Source organism: Ursus maritimus, unplaced genomic scaffold (genome assembly GCF_017311325.1).
Source record: "Ursus maritimus isolate PB19 unplaced genomic scaffold, ASM1731132v1 scaffold_14, whole genome shotgun sequence".
Classification (NCBI taxonomy): domain Eukaryota; kingdom Metazoa; phylum Chordata; class Mammalia; order Carnivora; family Ursidae; genus Ursus; species Ursus maritimus.
In genome coordinates, this window is record NW_024423786.1 from 6350029 (window position 1) to 6372170 (window position 22142).

At 45.5% G+C, this 22142-nt stretch overlaps 2 protein-coding genes across 3 annotated transcripts in view; one reads left to right on the forward strand and one right to left on the reverse strand.

The window, feature by feature from the left end:
• Nucleotides 1-22142, reverse strand: part of SYN2 (synapsin II) — a 229920-nt gene that overhangs the window by 22952 nt on the left and 184826 nt on the right. The window contains exons 4-9 of the mRNA XM_040628439.1: nucleotides 21316-21472; nucleotides 16931-17020; nucleotides 6259-6321; nucleotides 5754-5896; nucleotides 1771-1845; nucleotides 1211-1313 (exon numbers count right to left, since the gene is read on the reverse strand). Of these exons, the coding sequence (XP_040484373.1) occupies nucleotides 1211-1313; nucleotides 1771-1845; nucleotides 5754-5896; nucleotides 6259-6321; nucleotides 16931-17020; nucleotides 21316-21472 (631 nt within the window). The remainder of the gene's footprint in view (nucleotides 1-1210; nucleotides 1314-1770; nucleotides 1846-5753; nucleotides 5897-6258; nucleotides 6322-16930; nucleotides 17021-21315; nucleotides 21473-22142) is intronic.
• TIMP4 (TIMP metallopeptidase inhibitor 4) overlaps nucleotides 8472-22142 on the forward strand; it is a 32982-nt gene continuing 19311 nt past the window's right edge. The window contains exons 1-5 of one of the 2 annotated variants that reach the window (XM_008697871.2): nucleotides 8494-9090; nucleotides 10292-10389; nucleotides 10792-10906; nucleotides 13740-13864; nucleotides 14506-19573. In XM_008697871.2, the coding sequence (XP_008696093.2) occupies nucleotides 8952-9090; nucleotides 10292-10389; nucleotides 10792-10906; nucleotides 13740-13864; nucleotides 14506-14703 (675 nt within the window). In that variant the 5' untranslated portion in view covers nucleotides 8494-8951 and the 3' untranslated portion in view covers nucleotides 14704-19573. Of the gene's footprint in view, nucleotides 9091-10291; nucleotides 10390-10791; nucleotides 10907-13739; nucleotides 13865-14505; nucleotides 19574-22142 lie in introns of those variants that run through there. The other variant, XM_040628440.1, reaches the window with a different exon arrangement.

The window sequence follows — 22142 nt, forward strand, 5'->3', positions numbered from 1 at the left end:
TGTCTTGAGCTGAAAGCATGTTCCTTTGCAGAAACAGGACCTTGGTCCCCTCCTCCAGCAAACTTTTGCCTTGGATCCTTCCCCGCAGATGTCACCCAGGCCAGGGCTCAGTGAGACTGAAAGATTCGTGCCTGAAGGTAGTGGGGAAAGGGAGATAGCAAGTAGAGAACCTAGCCTCAGGGCTTAGAGGTTTGCAGTCAGGGAAAGCAGGAGTACATGAAGGTCATTCCCTTAACTCTCTAATTAGGAGTAGGCAGTTTTCACCTCTGAGACTTTTCACCCATGCAGTTTCTATCTCCACACATAATCTGCTCATTACACAACTAGATTTCTGCTTTTGCTCATGACCTGGGATGCCTTCCCTTTTCACCACCATCCTGATTCTTCCCGTACCTCAAAATCCAGGTAAATGTTTTCCTCCTTTAGGAAGTGTCCACCTAACCAGGATCATCGACTCAACAGTCCAACTCTTATTTATTGATGAGAAAACTGAGTCCCACTGAGAGAAGGGGGTATGATTATCTAGAACACTATGTGCCAAGTAGATCATGGAGTAGATTCTGAAGCCCACTTTGGGCTTCTGACACTAATCCTTTGCAAATACCACCAACTCCTGGCAAGGAGCCTTTCCTGCTCCCAGGAAGATTGGGCAGGAACATGTGTGAAGGATTCATACTGCTACTGACTTTCCCTTTAATATGGGGAAAGGGAGTCAGCAAAGTTGTGTTAGAGGACCAGGCTGAGTAAAGTATCTCCAATGCTCAGAGAGATGTTAAGAAGTATCTCCTGCAGGTTGAGGCACTGATTCACTCCATGGCCTTGAGCACATGCTCATGGCATTAGGCCTTAGTTTTCTCATCTGCAAAATGAGCATATTGAACCAATGATTCTCAAGTCCAGCTTTCTGAGAACAAAAATGATAAATCACTACAATCTTCCCAGAGGAATAGCATTAGGCTAGAACCCCAGGAACCCAAATCTGGCATCTCTTACCCATGGCATGGATCAGCTTAGCTGATTGGAAACAATAGTAGAGGTAGAGGTATTTCACTATGCACATCCATTGGTCGTGTTGTCTGGGAATCATCCCCTGGCCTGAGAGACTCTAATCTAAATGCAGTTTGGGCCACCCACATAATTCTCAAGCTAAGAGCCTGGCCTCTAGCTTACTGAGATACTCTTACTGAGATACTCCTTTGGCCAGACTTACCTCAAAAATGTAGTCTTTCCCATCTTTGCCATGTACAGCTTTGACAGCGCAGATGTCCAGGCCACCAAACATCTCAGAGCAGGTGTCCACCCACAGCTTGTACCTGGAAGGGATGGGAAGGTATTCTGAGGCTGGGGTGTTAGCTCATATCAAGCCTGCTTGCTATTCATTCTCCTTGGTGTCTCTGCCTCTATCATCCCACCCCTTTCCTCCTCCCCTCCCTCTCCCCATCAAGCATATTGCCCTCTCTACAATGCTTTCTCACTTGCTCTCCAGATGCCACCCAGGTTTCCAGGCTCAAAGTAGGTCTCACATACTCTAAGTGCCTTCCTTGGCTCTTCCAGTGCAGAGTAACTGCTCCTTTCTTGGAGCTTCTACATCATGTCCAGTCTTTATCCTCATAATTTAGCATATAACCCAGTCCTGCCTGATCTTGTTACCTGGTTGCTTGGGCCTTTGTGTTCTGTCCTGATTAGAGGCTTCCTTTGGGCAGGGCTCATTTCTTATACCTCTTCAACTATGGAAGTTGGGCTGGGGAGTGGACTCCTTCTCTCACTCACCTGTCTGACATGGCGATCTGCTCCAGCATTGCAGAGCCAGTGTTTGTCTTCCAGTTCCCTGAGATCGACGTCCTCCTGCAACAAGGTCCCATCAGGATAGGACAGACAGTGAGCCACACCAGCAAGAGGGGGGCATGAAACTTTCCAGAATTTTAGCTAACTGCTGCTTTCCCCACCTGTTTCTTGCATAAGTAGCCCAGGCGCCTGTCTGCTGAGCTGAGATCCTGGCTGCCCTGCCAACCTCTACCCTCAATGTCCTTCTCTCTATAGTCCAGCCCAGACTGCTGTGGCTCCATGGAGGCTTCCATGATCTTTTCAAAAAGATGAGCACTTACTCTCCTGAATCTCACTTACAGTCCTATATCTACTTTTTACATTAGTTATTTGAACTAAGTCTTAGGTCCAGAAGTCTGTAAACCACTTGCAGCCTACCCACTTAGTATCTGGGCTGACCTGGTATATACAAACTGAATTCTATCAATCCTGGGAACACTCTCAGGATTCTTGTGAATATCTCCCTATGGCTTCCTTATTAGCTCATTTATTTGTCCATTCAACAGTTAATTTCTGAGAACCTACAGTATTAACAATGTGACTCTGGACAAGTCAATTAACTTCTTCAGGCTTAAGTTGCCTTGTCCATCAAATGCGGCTGATGGAATCAAGTCACTAACCTCTTCTCTGCTGTGCCCTCTGCACCCTCTCCATCCACGAGCAGGTGTTAGAGTCAATTAGGCTTAGACTAATTAGGAGGTGGATGACCTGGTTTCTGGTTCTGAATTTGCTCTTAACTGGCTGGGTGACCATGGGTGAATCACTTCACTCTCTGAGCCTCTTATCCCTGTGTAAACACAGGGTTGTCATGAGGATCAATTTTAAATAAAGTTTTAAATAAATTGTAAAACACCAAAAGTAGGCCTTATTAATTATTAGTCTTCACTCAGAGTCAAGAGGAAGAGGATGGCCTAGGGGACAGAAAAGCCCTGTTCACACTACTGACAGACCGTTCATGTGCTGTCCTTTTCACTTGCTACCGTTCATGTGGTAGTCTCCACTCAGCAGTTCCCAGGAGTACCTTCCCCGGAGGTCTGATCTCAGACACTGAGAAACCTAGACATACAGCTAGTTTTCAGACCGTGAGTCGGCCCAGTGAGTCAACTGATGTGATAATAACAACCGCTCACACTTGTACAGTACTGACAGCTTGCCAAGGTTCTTCCTCCACCAACCCCTCACCAGAGCCTCAGTGCAAACCCCTGTCGTGAGGCTGACATCCTCGCCCCAACTTTACAGACAAGGAGATTAAGACTAAGAAAGGTTAAATGACTTGCCCAAAGTAGTGTACCCAGTCAAATTAGACATAAGATAAAAAAAGTCCAAGATTCTTGGTTCCCTCATTGTGCTGTGCTTCCCCTATACTCCACTACCTAGTTTAGAAAAAAATAACTAACTAACAGATGAGTGACTTGCAAAATCTGAGTAGGGACATGAAGATAGATCATAATAAAAACAACACTGTCTTCCTAACACTGTGGTTTATGAGTGTGTCCCTGTGACCAGGCTGGGCTCTTCAAGGGCAGGGACAGAGTCACTCATTCCAGGTGCCCAGCACAGGGCCATGGTATATAATAGGGTCTTGGAAACTTTGAGTAATATTCTGTCCTTCACTCTTCACACCTTTTTCTAACAATGAGATGCAGGGCACAGATCCATATAGGCCACTGGGGCAGGGGAGAACATCAGGGGCATCCAGAAGCCACTCAGTAACAGCTCAACTACCTCTCAGGACTTCTAGGTCATCTGACCTCCACAGAGGGATGCACGTTATTACCTACTGAGAGTAGAGAGGGAACAACCCCCTCTGTCTACCAAATATGGCTGTCTCTGGATCTCCAGGGTGAGAGCTAAGGGAGTAGGGAAGACTCTCAAACCTTATCTTGGCTATTACCAGGTCAATTCCTTCTGAAAACAAGGGGATAGCTAAAAGCTTAGGGAAGAGGAACCAAGAGGACCTCAATATTCCCCCTAAATAACTGTCCCTTGCAAATTAAAAAGAAAGTAAACGTTTTCTAAAGATTCTTTGGGGGTGCCTGGTGTCTCAGTTGTTAAGCTTCGGCCTTGGCTCAGGTCATGATCCCAGGATCCTGGGATCGAGCCCCGGGTCAGGCTCCCTGCTCATCGGGAAGCCTGCTTCTCCCTCTCCCACTCCTCCTGCTTGTGTTTCTTCTCTCGCTGTCTCTCTGTCAAATAAATAAATAAAATTAAAAAAAAAATAAAAACAAAAAATAAAGCTTCTTTGGTTGCCCACCCTTCATCAGTATTAGAGGATTCTCTTTTCTTATGCTTCTTTGAAATTGCTTTTAGAAATCCTAACCTTTAAAAATGAGATGTCTCCTTTTAAGGATCAAGACACTCTTGCTCCACTATTGTAAACATTTTGTGTTTGTTTGGGGGATTTTATTTTTTTATTTTATTACTTTTATTTAGGGGATTTTAAAAGTAAAGGATAAGAAATCTGCTTTCCTAGGTGACTACACATACTGATTTTTCTGCTACTTTTAGCTGCTTTTCATAATTGTCTTTTAAATTATCTTGTCTTACATAGTGCAGTTTTAAAACAATCCTAAATTCCTTTTTGAAGCAGCAAGACTTTAAATAAAAAACTGTAAACTTTTAAAAAGTAGTAATCTAGTAAAAAAGTGAAAAAGATACTATGCTTCGGTTCTGTGCAAGGGTTCTTCCCTGAATACTTATTGGGTGCCTACTCTGCGCCTGCTGCTGCACAAGCTGCTGGGGCTGCAGAGATGATTTCGCTGCTCCTGCCCAGGCAGCGCAGAGGAGGGGGACAGAAAGTCCTGTTTGTGCAGAGAGCTAAATTAGAGGTGTGTGTAGGGTTATGACAAGGGAGGGGGACAGGGCTCCTAACTAATTCCAGGGGTGGGGAGTACAAACATGGAAGGGGGAGACAGAACAATGGAAATAAATGGGCAAGGGAAAGGGAAGCTGCTCAGCCTTAAAGTCTGTTCAAGTGCCAAGTGGCCAAGACCAAATTCATATATCAGAATGTTCTTGTTTATAAAGGAAATACCACCCTACAGGTTTTAAAAAGTGAGAGGCTCGTATTTCCAAAATTGGAATCGTAAGCTATTTGCATTCTTATGTATATTATAGAAGATTGGGTCATCCTGAAATCTTTTCTTTCTCTAAAGTTTAATGGAGGAAATTTTTAACTTTCCATTCTGGCAGATGGACACAGTCATGTGAAGTCACCTATTCTTATAACCACTAGGTTTTTAATGTTCTGCAGTGTTTTCAGGGCTGTATATTTTCATTAGGAGTTTCTTAACCTTTTCTGAATTCTGGCAGCTTGGTGAAGCCTATGAATTCCTTTCAATGTATAAAAATACATAAGATATGTAAATGTATAAAATAAAGTACATAAAAAGAAACCCAATTTTTAAAATCATTATCAAAATAGTTATCAAAAACAAATCTGTGATTTAGTAAAAAGTACATATCTCTGTAAATAACAAAAGTATTTACAGGTATAAATGCAGTGACAGGTCTAATAACTACCATGATTCTTGAGTAGTGATAAAAATAATTGGCATTTAGAGATATTGGTCATAACTGCAGTGTTAATCAAAAATCTCTGTGATTACCTTTAGTAACAAAGTCACATGTGCTGTTGCTACTACTGTAGCCTGTTGTCGTGATTTATAACCAAGAAGATGTCAAATTTCACTTAGAGGCTAGTGAAAATAAATATTAATTTTATTTCTCATCTTAGTTCATGGGCCCTCCTCTGACTTGAAAGGAACTCAGTCTGGAAGTCCCTGACTTGAATGGCACCCTCTCTCTGGTCTCTGCCTTTTGGGCCAGGTGAGGTTAAACTGAGAGTTGGCTGCTACCTGGAGGCTCAGATTTTCAACTGGGCTGAGGAGAAAGTGAAGAGTATCTGCTGGGACCCCAGCCCCACTCACATATAAGCCTTGTAGTTGTTGCCTATCTTCTGGACCCGGATGTCATACTTGGCGTCAATAAAAGGCTCTGCTGTGGCATATGTCTGGGTGAGGGCCACCACACTAGCAATGTCCTGGAAGTCGTAGTGGTTTTCCACTTTGACCTAATGTTGGAGCAAGGCAGAGAGGGAGAAAAGGAGACATACAAAATACACATACTGAGAGTCACAAGAGCTCTGAGCCTCTAAAACCAGCAAGATGTTTTCCATCCAGATGTCAACCTGGGTGCCACATCTCCCTAGGACACCCTTTCTCTTTAGCTTCTGCTCCTAGAGCTCAGGAGCCACACTTGCTGCAAAGGACCTAAGGGCCCAAGCAACTGGCCTGTACTCTGCTTGTTGGAAGAGGTCTGTTAGGGTAACACTCATGACTTCGGGAGGCAGAGCAGTCCATAACTAGGCTCTCTAAAAAAGTGCCCTTCTTGGCCTCAACCCCAAAGCACAGCAAACCCTTACCATGGCCTTACCTTGCCCATGCCTGAGTGAGCATGGCCAATCTTCACCACCACAGGGAATGTGGGCAGTGTCAGCTGAAAGCAGAGGAGAAAGGAATGAACTGATCAGAGCATGCCTCACTCTCTGTGGAATCTTACAAATATTTTTCTTGGTAATAGCATTGGAAGGGTCCTTTACAGAACTAGCCCAACCTTTACAGATTAAAAAACTGAGGCCCATAGAACGACAGTGACTTGCCTAAGGTCACAGCATACCAGCAGCAGAACTGTAAGAACGCTGCTCTGCCACTCAGTACTCTCTACATCTTTAAAATTCATTGCTTCAATCTTCTCTGCATTATAGAGACCCTGGGCAGGACCAGTCCTGAGAGAGAGAGAGAGAGAGAGAGAGAGAGAGAGAGAGAGAGAAAGAGGAGAGAAAGAGAAGAAAGAAAGAAAGAAAGAAAGAAAGAAAGAAAGAAAGAAAGAAAGAAAGAAAGGGGGGCGCCTGGGTGGCTCAGTCATTAAGCGTCTGCCTTCAGCTCAGGGCGTGATCCCAGCGTTCTGGGATGAAGCCCCACATCAGGCTCCTTCACTGGGAGCCTGCTTCTTCCTCTCCCACTCCCCCTGCCTGTGTTCCCTCTCTCGCTGGCTGTCTCTGTCAAATAAATAAAATCTTTAAAAAAAAAAAAAAGGAAGGAAGGAAGAAAGAAAGGGCATCTTTGAAAGGGTGAATTCTGTTGTATGTAAATTTTATCTTAGTAAACCTGAATTTAAAAAGAAGTATATCTTCAGAATCTCAATGTCCCTTTTGTCATGTACCTTTTAGTCCCCTCCCCTTCCTCTTCAAAGGTCCAGCTTCCTGTAGTGAACCTGGCTGTTCTCCCTCCCTTTCACAATGTCATCACTGCTCGTCAATATCCCAAACTCACCAACAAACACAGCTTAGAATGCTAAGGCTTCTTTCTGACCAGTTTGGGGTTTGGAAGAGAGCTGACTTATGAACTCGACATGTTTATCATTTGAAAAACATCCTTAAGAGTGTAAACTCTATCTTGAGGTAGCCATATAGAAACTTAAAAGGAGAACTGCCCTCCAAAGGCAGGATTTCAAGTGGTTACAAAGTGGCCATGGAGGAAGTACTATGGTGGAGCGGAAGGAGCACTACATCACATGTCAGGAGACTTGCATTCTTGTCCTCTCTGCCATTAGCTTTCTGCAAGTCACTTTACCTCACTGAGACTTTGTCTTCACATTTGCCAAATGAAGAGACTGGACTGGATGCTTTTCGGGGTCCGTCCAATAATAAACACATCAGGCTCTGTCTTGGTTCAGGTGTTATATGAAGAATCAACTCAGTCGACTACCAAATCTCATCTTTCTCAATCACACTCAGATTTCTCTCAATTTCCTTCTTTTCAAACATCACTACCACACCAAAATGAGATGATGTCTTTTGAAAAAATTAAAGTTAAAATAATAAGTCAGATTCCCATAGGAGTACCTGACCCGAGGATTTCAGTATTCCTGGCTGAGGCCAGTTGAAGTTGGGGCAAAGACCTTCAAAGGGGCTTGGAAACATGGTTCAAGCCTATTTAACGGAGAAGAAAGTGAGGCCCAGAGAGGCAAAGGTTGCAAAGCTACATTGTGACAGAATCAGAACCTGGCCTTCCACCTTCTAGTCCAGCACCAGGTGGAAATACACTACAATAATCTCATGGGTCTTTTTCTATTTGGAGACTTGCAGCACTATGCTCTGTCAAACACGGCGCACAAGGCTCCAGTTGCAGCGACCCCATGTGCCTTGCTTCTTTGTTTTCTAAGCTGTCCCACCTTCTATGACAAGACATAGTCTCTCCAGTGAATAATGACGTAAGATAGGAACCATGTAGCCTAGGATCTGGAGAGGGCTTTGAAGTCCCAGGTTTGCAGTGTGGTGGGATATCCTGTGCTTTGAGCCCCCACCAAGAGTGCTGTCCTCAGCCATCTGCAGAGTCTGAGGCTCTGGATATGGGAAAGGGTTTCTAAAGCACAGGCTGCTTTCTCTGACATCTCTCCCCACCCCCCAGCCAACAGCGCCAAGACACACACACACACCCCAACTTTCTCTGTCCTGTTCCATTACTGTTTGCTGTTGCTTTGGAGCCTCATAAATAGGGCATTGAAAACACTTCCTGCAGCTGAAAGAAACCCTGAGTAGCTTGTCTCATTCCCAGTGTGCAGCTCAGCAAGGGGTCCGTCCTCTCTGTCACTGTCTCTTTTGCCTGTTGTAATTCTGTCTGCCTCTCTCTGACTCTGCCTGTCTCACTTTCTGTTTGTGCCTCTCCTCACTCTTGTTCTTCCAGTGTGAATCACAGCCCATCGGTCTTTCTGCCCTCATGCATTTGTCTTTGTTGTGCTTTCTGTCTTTCTGCCTTGACACCATCCTCTTTCCCAGTGCTTTCCTCTATTTCTATGAGGCTTAATTGCTTAGGCAGGGAAACAGAGGCTAGGGGCCTCTCTCCTGGCTTCCCTCTTCCTTTTACTGAGCCTGCCAGTCAGGAGTGCTGCGGGTCCTGCAGCCGTGGGTGGCCTACAGCCAAAAGAGGGAGGAGCCCATCCGGCGGGATTGGCCCTAAGTCCACCTCAAAAAGCCTGGGGCGAGGGGCGCGACGCGTTCTGAATGAGCCCTGGAGGGCCGGTTTGGTCAGACAGTCCCCGCAGGCTCAGTCGGGCTTTGCAGTGTCATGCCCCGGAGCCCCCGGACCGCGCCGAGCTGGGCGCTGTTGCTGCGGCTGCTGGCGCTGCTGCGGCCACCGGGAATGGGTGAGGCGTGCAGCTGCGCCCCTGCACACCCCCAGCAGCATGTCTGCCACTCGGCGCTTGGTGAGTCCGGAGGCCTGAGAGGTCCACAGCAGGGGGTGGTTGTGTGGGTTTGGTATGGGGCTGAGCTGTAGACCTGGAGTCTGGAGGGAAAGGGAAGAGATCAAATACCGCACCAGTTGCCTCCCACTGGGGCTGATGGGTCGGGCAGGGCTGGCGCCATAGCAACCTTGCAAGCGCAGGGCCTGGCTGACTTGGAAGGAAATGAAAGACAGTGTAAAGGACCCCCATAGCGACCCCCTCACCCCTGCCTACTGCAATTATGAACTTCAACAAGTCACGGGAGCTATCCAGTGATTATTCTGAACTACTGGAAGCAGGGAGCGGGAGCCAGGGCCCAGGGAACTGGGCTTTCATTATAAATATCCCGTTGTGTCAAAGCCTGTAACTGATGTTTACTCCATGCACCCCCCCCCCACCTTTTGCCCTTTCTCTTTCCTCTGCCTGAAGTGCCCTTCCCCTATACCCTTAAATTCCTGGCAGACTCCAATTCATCCTTCAAGGACTTATTCAGGTATCTTCTCTTCTCTGAAGACTTCCTGACTTCTTGGTGCTACCACACTATCTCTAACAAAAATTTTTGTACTCTGTTGTGCTGTTATTCTTTGTAAGTGTATTCTCTACTAGACCAAGAGTTCTGCAGGATGGAGGACCCTGTCTTAATCATGTTTATGGACCTAGTACCTAGTGTTGGGCCAGGCACATAGAAAGAACTTTATAATCAGTTTTTGATTAATGCCCAAATGGCAAGAGACAAACTACCTCTGTACAGGGTCAGAACATATTTACTAATTCAATAAACATTTACCAATATCAACTCTGGGTAGACTCTCTTGAGGCCTCAGGCTATATAGGTAGATGACTGCAAACTGACTGTCTTCAAGGGGCTCCTTCCTCCTCTATCCTGATGCCCACCTCTAACCCACTGCAGTCTGGGCTATGGAGAATTAGACACTCAAAACTAGCAGGTAAAGTATAGAGATTATAGGGCCCAGTAGGCCTGAGGAGTTTGGAACTTCTAGCAATTGTGGAGGAGGAGGAGTTTCCAGGTCCCCACTTTTACACACACGGTCCCCCTCACAATCCAACAAGACCTAAACCCAGAATCCCCCTATAAAATTCTCCAGGGGCCCAGGTCATCCAGATCCTAGATGGACTGCTCCCACAGGTTGCTACAGGTCCCCTCTTTTCTCTTCTTATGCAGCCATACGGGCCAAAATCTCCAGTGAGAAGGTAGTTCCTGCCAGTGCAGACCCTGCTGACACTCAAAAAATGATCCGGTATGAAATCAAACAGATAAAGGTACATGGGGACAGGACAGGGCATTAACCCCCTCGGGCTGCTGGGAGGAGTGGGGTCTGTGTACTGGGAGTGGGGCTGGTAGGAGGTGACCCGGCTCATTGATCCTGAGGTATTGATGCTGAAGTAGAAGTGGATGACATGTTGGGAACAGGGCCCACAGGCCCTCAGTGTCCACCCAGCCCTACAGCTGCTTGTGAGTGGGGCTACTAGAGGTATTCTCACTGGAATAAACCAAGGTTTAGATTTTTAAGAGAGAAATGACCCAGTTGGGCCATCTGTGTATACCAAATCCTGAACTAGACTTTCGCTTAATTTTTTTTAGATTGAGAAATGAGTTTTTCCTGTTAAGATATAAAGTATACTCACTGACCCGACACTGCTTTTTTTGTAATTGCCTTTCAGATGTTTAAAGGGTTTGAGAAAGTCAAGGATGTTCAGTATATCTATACACCTTTTGATTCTTCTCTCTGTGGTGTGAAACTAGAAGCTAACAGCCAGAAGCAATATCTCTTGACTGGTAAGTTAAAGACCAACAAGCGACCCTATCAGTCTCTGTCCTAAGGAAAACAGTCAAGAAGGAGCCAGGGCTGTCCTTGGGCAGCAAACTGAGCTAGGTGGCATTTTCTTGGGCAGAAAACAGAGCTGTGTTACTAAGAACCAGCCTCTGCGTTGGGAGGAGCTGTGGTAACCTTCCTTTCAATGCAAGAGTCTTCATTACGGTGATCTTCGCCACTGCTTCACTATTGTAAGGACAGGCTGCTCTCCCAGCCTAGGGCAGCTGGTTCCATTTTTTTTTTTTTTAAGATTTTATTTATTTATATTTGACAGAGAGAGAGAGAACAAGCACAGGCAGAGGAAGGGGCAGGCAGAGGGAGAAACGGGCTCCCTGCTTAGCAGGGAGATGTGGGACTTGATCCCAGGCCTTGGGATCATGACCTGAGCCAAAGGCAGATGCTTAACTGACTGAGCCACCCAGGTGCCCCAGTTGGTTCCATTTTTAAACAGTTTTAATCGATGTAAGTTTGGTATCTTGAGCCAAAAATCCACCCCTCTGAAACTGCCCCTTGTGGGTTCATTTCTGCCTTCTGCCCATGATGATCCGTCAAAGCCCAAGGACGATAAATACATGCACTCTAGCTCCAGGCCTGCTGGCCGTGGTTCCCAGACCCCTTCCTATCTTGGCCACCTTCTTAAATGGGATATAGCTTGTCCCTGTCCCTCCCCTAGCACAGGCCCCTAAACTAGACACTGTACTACAAGTAATGTCTTGGTTCACAGAGTAAATGAAGATTGTGCATGTGCAACCTTGCCCCCCAACACACATATTATAGTTACTATAGTCTACAATGGCATTAACTTTAGATAGCTACATTGGGTCATGATCTTGGCTCATAGTGAGCCTCTGTGGCTAAATCACATCACACATCATATTCTGGGGGTACAGTAAAGCACAGGCCCTAACAGGAGCCTTCAGTCTAACAAGTCTAACAAATCTCTATGAACTTGGGCCCAGGCAGGTCTCCACACTCAATTGGTTGGGACAGAACAGTTAAGAAACCACACAAGATTATGACTCTGTAAGTAAATGAATGCAATACTAAATTATTCTGTAGTTCAAGGGAAAGAAGTATTTATGTGATTGTAAACAATTAGGGAAGCTTCACTGTGTAAGTGGGACCTGAATTGCCCCTAAAGGAAGAAAAATATTTGGAAAGAAGGCAAGGAAAAGAAAAACACGGCAGGTGGGCAAAACAGGAGGAATTTCCATTATCTGCCCATCCATTCAGCAATAATGACCACCTGCTTGCTGCCAGGCCTTGGGCAGGAGGGTGGAGACTCAGTGACAGGCCACAGTCCTCAAAGAGCTCACAGTCCAAGCTTCGCTCTTGAGAAGTCATAACCATTAGAAGCCACACTGGTAGGGGCTCCCCAGATCTAAAGATGTAGAATTGTGTTGATCTGGGAGCCTCTGGATGGGAGAGACAGAGGCAGGGCATGCCACTGAGCCCTCCAGTTTCCAGGATTAGCAGACAAGGCCTCTCTGTGCCTAGACCTCTGCCAGGCACTGTGGTGCATCGGGGGAGGAGGAGACATATTCTCTGCCCTCAAAAACGTCAAGTCTAACTGAGGGTGGGGACAAACGACAAAATACAAGTCTACTGAGAAGTCATCAGTGGTGCACATGCTCTTCAGGAGAAGGCAGAAGCTCTTTTGTCTAATGTTGAAAGCCTTTGTGACCAGAACACTGCTGACCTCTCCAGCTTTGTCTCCAGCCATGTGTGAGTGACAGCTTTCAGCTCCTCTTTTCCCCCAGAGCTGAACTAAACTCCTTGCAGTTGCAGAAGGTGTTCTGCTGGCTGTGCCCCTTCACCCTGCACAGGGTAGTCACAATGTCCAGAAGTCCTTTCCCTCATTTGTCTGGCAGAGGAACTCCTACCCACCCCTTCAATGCCTAATACAAGCATCATCTCCTCTCAGACACCTTCCTTGCCCCACACCCCTTCCACAGATGGAGATAATTGTGCTTTGTTCATTCTTATACTGCATCTTGTATATAATCACACAACAGTATAATTTTTGCCTACTTACCTATCTGCCCTACTGGTTATTAACCCCCTTGGGGAAGAGATTCTGTCATATTTATTTCTGTATTTCTGCCAGGCCATAGTAGTTATTCAGTGAGTAATTGAGTGACTGAGGTTCTAAGAGAGGTGTGTGCTAGGGTGGTCGGAGATAGCTTTGAGGACACTGTGGTACTGAAAATGGTCTTTGGAAGCTAGGAAAGAGTCTGATAGGTAAAGAGGGGGAACTTTCCGATGGGGAAGGGAGAGACTCACCGAGATAGGTATCAATGGGGCAGAAGACCTGGCTGTGTAGATATTGGGAAGGATTGGAAAGAGGAAGGGACCTATTATTTATGGACCCTTCTGTGGGCCCAAGCTGTGCTAGGAACTTTACAGACATTCTCTCATTTAATCCTGACAACAACTTACTACTTTCATCTTCGAGCTGAGAAGTTACGTGACTTTCTTAAAGTCACATGGCTGTAAATGAGAGAAAAGAAGGGGATTGCACAAACAGTCTGAATTTAAAGCCCATGTTTTTCTCTCTACACCACACTAAAGGAAAAGGCCTTCATCCCACAACTCTCTCTCATACAAACATAATCTGTTAATATCTTTCATATAAAAATTATAGAGGTTTTTCTGGTTCTTTCATTGAGCTCCATGTCACCACTGCCACCAAGAAGCCATTGAAGAAACTGCAATTCTGGGCTCTTTGAGGACCTGGGCTCCTGGAGCTCCATGAACAGATTCCTCATGCTAGGTCTCCCTCGATTCCCCTTGAAGGTCAGGTCCTCAGTGATGGAAAAGTCTTCATCCATCTGTGCAACTACATCGAACCTTGGGAGAACCTGTCCTTTTTGCAGAGAGAAAGTCTGAATCACCACTACCATCTGAACTGTGGCTGCCAAGTAAGGGAATATCCATTTGCAAGGTCTTTTGGGGATGGGGGAAGGGTCTTGAGCCTTGCAGTCTTACTCTTCGTGTATTCCTTCCTTTGTGCATGCATTTATTCCACTTATTGTACTATATTTGAAATCTGCCATGGATCAGCCACTGTATGAAGTTGGAGATGGGAAAGCAAGATAGTCCATAGTCCGTGATCTCAAAGTACTTCCATTTTGCCTGGGAAGGTGGCCATCATATAAAGAATGAGATAATATAGCTACCTTTTAAAGAGAGTCTACTTTTTGCCAGGCCTTGTAATGATGTATTTATTTAAAATATTTAATTTAGTCTTTATAACAAATTTATGAAGAGTTAAGATTTCCATTTTAAGGTAAAGAAATTAATGCTGTAGGAAGTGAAGTGATTTGCTCAAGGTCAGTGGTGGACCAAGGAGTCCTGTCTCACTCCAGAGATATCATTTGAAAGGCAATACTGTATGTTAGGAGATAGGGGAAAGGGAACTCAGGAGGAAGTCTGGGGACTAAGAAGGGCTTCAGGAGTCAGGGGCATTTGAGCTGGGTTGTAAGGATATGTAGGAGTCTGAAAGGCAATAATGGAAAAAGGACACCCTACTCATGTTGATGTTGTGTGGCTGTGACTCTAGATTACCACCTGCTATACAGTGCCCTGTACCATCTCAGCTCCCAACGAGTGCCTCTGGACAGACTGGCTGTTGGAACGGAAGCTCTATGGGTACCAGGCCCAGCATTATGTCTGCATGAAGCATGTTGATGGCACCTGCAGCTGGTACCAGGGCCGCCTGCCCCTCAGGAAGGAGTTTGTTGACATCATCCAGCCCTAGTAGGGGCCAGTGATCATCATATTCCTTCAAGCATCCTGAAGCCCAAGCCAGTTCTCCCTCCCTGTGGAGCTCTGGCTGTCACCACCTGCCTCATCACTGCCAGCCAGCCAATGGAAAGTACCAAGTGGATGGTCTGGCTAGTGTTAGGATAGGGATGGGGCACGTTACAGCTTGTGCCCAAATGCCAGCCCAGCACCTGTCAAGGACCAGGGAAAGTAACATGACGTTGCTAGCCAGCCTTCAGCCCATCTCCCCTGCCTCCCAAACCCTTTTAGTCTAGCTAAAACCTGTTACTGAAAGTTTTGATTTTGGCTTAGTTTGCTTTTTTAAAGCCAGAACTATTCCCTTTTCTCCTCAGGAGAGTGTTTTCTCTTACCTTAACTGATCTGATAGGGGAGAAATGGTGATTATTATACATATGAGATAATGTTGCCTTCTGATGTACGATAGCAGAAGGTGGGGTTCACAGAATCAGAAACAAGCTGATTTGGAAGAATGAAAAAGAACAACCCACTGTGGCTGTATGTCCTCTACTCATGTCCCAACTCATCCTAATCCTCTCATATACTTTCATCTGTTTGAGGAAACACTTGGGGGAATATAGAATCACTCAGTGTGAGACCTGCAATGGCTTAACCTCCTTCCACATGCTATAATCCCCTCTCTATCATTCCTGGCAGAGGATCTGGCCCAGTTAACATACCTCTTTGGACAAGAATAGACTTAGATATTGTCTCTCCAGGTTAACTGTTCTTAATGCCCTCAACTGATATCCATAAAGTTTCTCCTCTCTTTCTTTCAGAAAGTCCTTCTCTACTGCATTACTAATGTCTTATTCCTAATTCAGCATTTTTTTAAGCCAAAAAAAGCCTTTCTCTTTTAGAGACAAAATTCCCCTTCAGCTTTTAACACCTCAGAGATCTTAGGAGGTCCTCTCTTGAGGGCAAATTTCAGGACAGAGGACAGGAGAGAAATAACACAAGGACACTTGGGGGAAAAGATGGTAGATGGGGAACATATTTGCAACTGTTTCAACTGTTCTAAATGGTCAGCCTTGCTAGACTTTATGGCAGGAAAAAAGCCAGCTTTGTTCCCTGTCTGCCCTAAAGTTCAGTCCCCTCATCACTGTGTATTAGACTCCCTGAGAACTCCAAGCATGGACCCCTTAGGGTTCCTTAGATTCTGCAAGGCTTCCTGGCTTGCCCTAAAAGAGAAAGCCCTTAATGTTCATCTCAAGGATTTATGAAGGATGAGGGCTTAAAGTTCCAGAGTCTCTCCACGGCAAAGATGAAGCAGGTAGTTCTTTTCAAGGCCCAAGGTTACTACTCATCTTTTATGTGTGGTTTGCTAATAAGCAGGGCCATGCCCAATATGCCAAATGAAGGTTCTTGACTCACAGAAATGGTTCAAATGGAGATCCCTTTTGGAGTAGGGAGGAGGAGGGGGAACAAACATGATCTATGTCCCACAGTACAACACTGGAATGCTATGGCAGAAAGTCTCCATTGGTGGGTTAAGCAGGATCACCAACTGACTATGCAGGCCTGGGGCAGAGGATGTAGGGACAGAGAATAAGAAGGAAGTTGAGCTAGAGGTTGTCATAAAGGAAAAACATTAGCTATAGCCTCTGCACCAACCAACCATGTCATTTCTCTGCTCCTTCTGACATCCTAGCATGGCCTCAGAGAAGGCATAGTGTTAACCCAGTCTTATTGCAATCTTGAGGAAGCCAAAGGAATGGAAGGGGCTGCTGAATAATTATTGGAACAACACCTTACATCTGAGGAGTGCTTCACACTTTTCCAGAAGGCTGTTACTTAATCTCACTTACATTTTATAAGTACCATATTAGATATCCTGGTCAGGAATAATTATGCCCATTTAACTTTCCTATTGAGAAACTCACACACAGGGAATCTAACTAGTCTGGTGACATGTGGCAGGCCAGGGCTAGAACCCAAAACAGTAGAATCTTCTGATCCATAGGTTACTTTCTCAACTTGATAAAATGCCCTTGTTTCTGCTCTTCCCTATATGGTCTCCAGACTTTGGAGACCAGGGATTATCAATTAAAATTCAGCTGCTCTAGCCGCACAAATCAGGTCCACAGTTCAATCCCAACAGTCTCTGGGGTTGAAATGCTGAGGCCCTCTTTAGGGCCCCATAATCACCATGTGGCTCACAATAGAAACGGCAGAGGAACTAAAGTCCCCACTCAATCACCTACCATCTCTTTATGGTTGGGGTAGTATGTCTGCTCAATGAGTGGGAACTTTTCTCCTCCCAATGTCTTGTAGATGGCCACCAGCTGGGCAAACTGCAAAAGAGAAGCAAATGTTTCAGCTTATCTAGACACTGCAACAGACAGACAAACATCAGTCTATCAAACAAATATGTATTGAGTATTTGCTCTGTTGGGGACTTTGTACAAAACACCAAGGATATAAAAGAGGTGTACAATTCTTATTTTTAAAGAACATATGCGTTAATTGGGGAAGGGAGAGAGAATGCACTAACATTCTTCAGTACCTATACAATTTTAATGATATTTCATCCATTCCCCATATCAAATTGATGAACTACGTATTTTAGCATCTTTATTTTACATATGAAGCTCAGAGACAGTAGAAAAGTTGCCTGAAGTCACAGAGCTGCAAAGAGGTGAAGCTGGAATTGAAATTTGGATCTCTAACCTTAACACTTGCATGTCTAGAGATGACAATTGATAAAGCTCAATAGGTAACATGGGGACAGGTCTTGAAAGTTCAAATGCTAAGAAAGGAATGGTAGCTGTTTTCTGCAGGCAGGATGGAGTCATAAGAATTTGAGCAGGGGCCATGAATAAAGCTGCTCTTTAGGAAGATTTTGATGCTCCCGGTATGCAGGATAGAGAGACCTAGTCTCTCTAGGACTTACTACTCATCTAAGAACTGAACTCACTGGATCCTTCACCTAGGAGAATTCAGAACAACTCTGAAGAAGAGGTAGGTACACATACTTACAGTGTGAGGATTGAAAAGCCTCTGGCAAATATCTAGCACTCCCTGGAGTCCCCTTCCCCCACATTTTATAAGTGAAGAAACTGAAGGCCAGAGAGATCACTTGCCCAAGGTCACATAATAGTTGAGCCGGATTCATAGCCAGGCCCCTTTATTTCCAATTTATAACTCTTCCTACTCCTTCATATGGCTGCCTTTCAGACTCTGCACAGACCATGCTCTTCCTGTAGGAAACACACAAGACTTTTCTGCTCAATCCATTCAAACACACACACACCCACACAGTATCTCCAGTGTACTGGCAGCAGGGGTAATCTAGCATCTTCCCTCTAGTGCTACTTATGTTAGTTTACACTCTAAACCACTGATATCTGGAACTGCTGGAAGGAAAAGTTGCCAGATCAAACTTGCCTTCTATTTATCGGAGAAAGGAAAGCTAGGACATTTTTCAAAACCTAAGGTCCTATTCTCTCTAAGGGATGTTGGTACATGAGTCAGTGGGGACAAGGGGGGTGTGGGGGGAGGAGTAGAAACTTAGAACTGGGTTGTTAGAAAACTGGGTTAGAGTCTTCTGGTTCTTGTTATGCCTTGAACTCACTTGGTGTCTTTGAGCAAATGATTTCTCCTCTCCAGGCCTCATTATCTTCCTATATAAAATGAAAGGAGTGAATTTGATCAGTTCCTCAAACTTTTTACCATAAAGGAACATCATTTTATTATATTTCCTTCCAAACTCCGCTATCAAACTGCAGTTTAAGTGACCATATATTGTGATCCTTTTGTGGGCAAGGATAGAATTTTATTATTTTTGAAATGCTGGAAAATGTTGGAATTTCTGGGTCACTCCCCTTTGTGACACGGCTGGTGACTATAGATCTTGAAGGCCTCCTCCAGAACTGAAAGTATGATTCAGGGACTCTCAAGCCCTCAAGATTTTATTATTGAAAGAGACTTTAGAGAGTCTCTAGACCAGACATTTCATTTTACACATGAGGATACAGGGGCTAGAGAAGCAAAGGAAAGCATAGGTTCCCAGATCATGCCTGGAATTGGGACTGCACTAGGACAGCAACCAGGTAGGTCTCTTCCTGCCCGTTGCATGCTCCATTGAACCCTGCTGTTCTCACCATTCTTCAGTTTTTCAACTTGCTTTGACTGTCAAGACCAACCCCTCAGACTTTTCTTGCCTTCTCTGATTCTCTCCATCACCCCATTTGACCTTTAAGTCCTGCCAGCCCACCTTGGCCAGCCTGGATTCCTGTTCTGCCTCTGGATATCTGCCTGAGCTCCCACGGCTCTCCAGCATCTCCAACGAGCTGATGCCAGCTCTGCCTAACAACCTCTGTCCTGCTGCAGCCCACGCCCTGGCCTGGCACCAAGGCATGTGGGGCCTTATCTTTCCAGCATGTGGGAGAGTTACACAGACACCACAGCGATGCCGGGAAGGCCCACGGCAAAATCCCAGAGTCCTGGGACAGCAAGATTAAAATGGCAGCCAGTTCCCAGGCACTAGTTAATTCCTGGGAGCTCACCCTACCCTCCTCCACTTTATCTCCAGCAGTCCCTGTCTGCTCAAGGTACTGGGCTTGGCATCTAACCCCTGCCTCCTTGGAAACTTAGATTAAGTCACAAGCACACAGTTACCAATTAAACAAATGTAATATCTGATAAGGGTTATTTCCTCTATGCATAGACAAAAGAATGGATTTAGGACATGGGGGTGGTGTTGGCAATGAATAGGAAGATAATGTTCATGATCACCACTTCTTCAGTGAATCGGGAGAGACTTCTCCGGAGAAATGAGATTTCAGGATCAGTCTGAGTTTAATATGTTATCCTTAGCCCTCCTGGAAATAAATGCTTTAATTCAACTCTTGTGCCTCTGTCTCTAAAAAACCCAGATGGAGTGATAGGATTTTTAGATGAATTTGCAGCAGTATGGGATGGTGGCATTCTTGCTTTCTCTGGAATGCTACCTTCATTGATAGGGCTACATCTGCTTCCCAAATCCCAGGGCACAGCCTGCCCTGACCAATTTATAATAGCAGATGTGCTCAGAGACACAGTGATGCAAGGTAGAGCCTTAACAACCCAACTGAGGCCTCCCCTCACACCAAGAGTGGTCACAATAAATATAGAAAATATGAACAAAAGTCATCATCTCAGAGGGAGCCTCCCTTCACAGTCACCAAATTTGTTCACCCCCATTAACAAGCAGAGAACAATATGTAAAATGTCATTAGTGTGGCAGCTGCTTAATGAAAATGGGAGACCTTGGTGTCTGCTTAATGAAGGGAGAACTTGGTATCTGGCCAGGGAGCCTTGCTGTTCTCATGTGATGCCAAAGGCAATGTGCTGGGATTGTGAATGGGTGAGAATGTGAACCCTCACCAGATCCCAGATCCCAGGAGGGGTAAAGCCCTAGGCATAGGCTCTCTGATCCTCCCACCCTGGCCTCTGGCATAGTTTTAGAACATAGAGAGGGGAACTATTTTCTTTAAGAGATCCTAAATCTCATATATATATATATGCCATAACAACTAGACTGGCAAATTGGTGACAGGTACTACTATTATCCCTAGTTTACAGACAAAGAAACCAGGCACAGAGAGGTTTACCTAGAAGAAAAAAACTAGCAATAACAGAATCATCCTGTGTGGCTGTGAGGGAGCCAAATTCTAGCAGGTATTGAAAGGGTGGGGAAGAAAAGGGCTAGGGCTTATTTGCAGTGGGGAAGTTTGTGTGACAAGGGGGAAGTGGGAGGTCCCTAGAAAAGAAACTTAGTGAAGGCCTCAAATATGCTCTTCTGTGATTAGTAACACATTCAAATCATACAACTCTTTTAGCCTGTTTCTGCAGAACTCTAGGATTCTTAGATGCCTTAGGCCAGAGGGAAAGCCTGAATGAGTGCTGATCAGGAACCCAACCCTCCCTCCTCAACCACAGCAGCTCCAGACTCCTCATTCATGGGGTCTTTCTCTTACACTGTCAGGTCTCCCTGGTTTCCAAGGGAATGGGAAAACTGTGAGTTCAGATGTGAGGATGAGATCAAGAGCAAAGGTGATGGGTCCATCTGGTTAAAAAACCCCTCCAACTCCCTGGGTGGTGGAGGCTTGGGGTCTGAGAACTTCACAGTGATGCTTGGCAAGCCAGTGTGATAGCTGAAGTGATTTTTGAAAAACAAGAGGAAGAGGATGCGATTGGGAGCAGGTGTTTCCTTCTAAGAGGGCAGCCCAGAGCGGCAGTTATAGGAGCTGGGTCCCAACTGCCCTCAGGCCTTTCCAATAGACCATTCAGAGGCAAGAAACACGTATTTTTATTCTTGCATCTTATGGCTGAGGGCACAGCTTGCAGACCTATAAGGACTTCTTTACAGAATCTTTGTGTGACTTTGTTGTGAGGCCAAAGGTCTGGTCTACATCAAAGGCAGCCCAGCTCTTGATGATAATGTTTTGTGAGAGCCCACCCTATCCCATGTCTCATTTGAAGTTCCTCTCACATCCTCTTAGCTGTGCCCAGTGCATCTTGATTACCAGTGGTCCCTCCTGGGGGACTGGGAGATATGGGACCTGGATCCTATCCTTTTACCTGAGGGGAAGGGGGCCTCACTCACCACCCATGGCTTGTCACAGAAGTTGTAAATGGATTCCAATGAGTTGATGCTGGGGAGGCCTGCATACTGCATGCCAATGACAAGGTGGCGGAAGTCCTCATTCTCTGCCATGCCGAATGCATGCTGCCGGATAAGCACAAAGTCTGGCCGGAAGGACCTGGTAAAAATGTAGAGGCAAGTTTCCCATCAACCAGCCCCTCAAGTCATATATCATCTTGTCTCCTATTTCCAAAGCCCTAGGCAGAGAAGGGATATTAAGGGTCACCTGACATAAGCCCCTCATTTTATTATTTTTTTATGGACTACGAAGTGAGGTATTATGGCACTTCTTAAAGCAGATTTAAGGAACAGATGTCTAAAGTTCCCTTATTCCTTTGGATTAAGCACTGTCTTTTTCTAAGGTACAAATACCCTCAGGAGGGAAGAAACACTTTCAGACCCTCACACCTTAAATGTACAAGAATTTACCTGGTCCCTATGGGGCAATAAGAGAGCAGAAGCTCCTTGTGGCTTCAGAGTTTATGCTCCAAGGGGCCCCAGTAGACTTTGAAGACATATTTCCCTGACTTCACCACCCTGCCATGGAGATCCCTAACCTCACTGTCCTATTCTAACTCCTTAAAGCTGCTCCTTAAAATAGGCAATGCCCTCATCAGGCCCCTAGAAGAGCAAGGGTCCAGGCTGGCTGAGAATAAATGCCAAACTTCCCAATGTTATTCTTCCAAAGTGTACGCTAGGGAGGGGTGCAAATATTTTTCAGAGAACTGAGGTTGAGCAATGGCTACAGGAAGCACTGGGAGTACAGAATGTTCCCATGCATGGGAAGG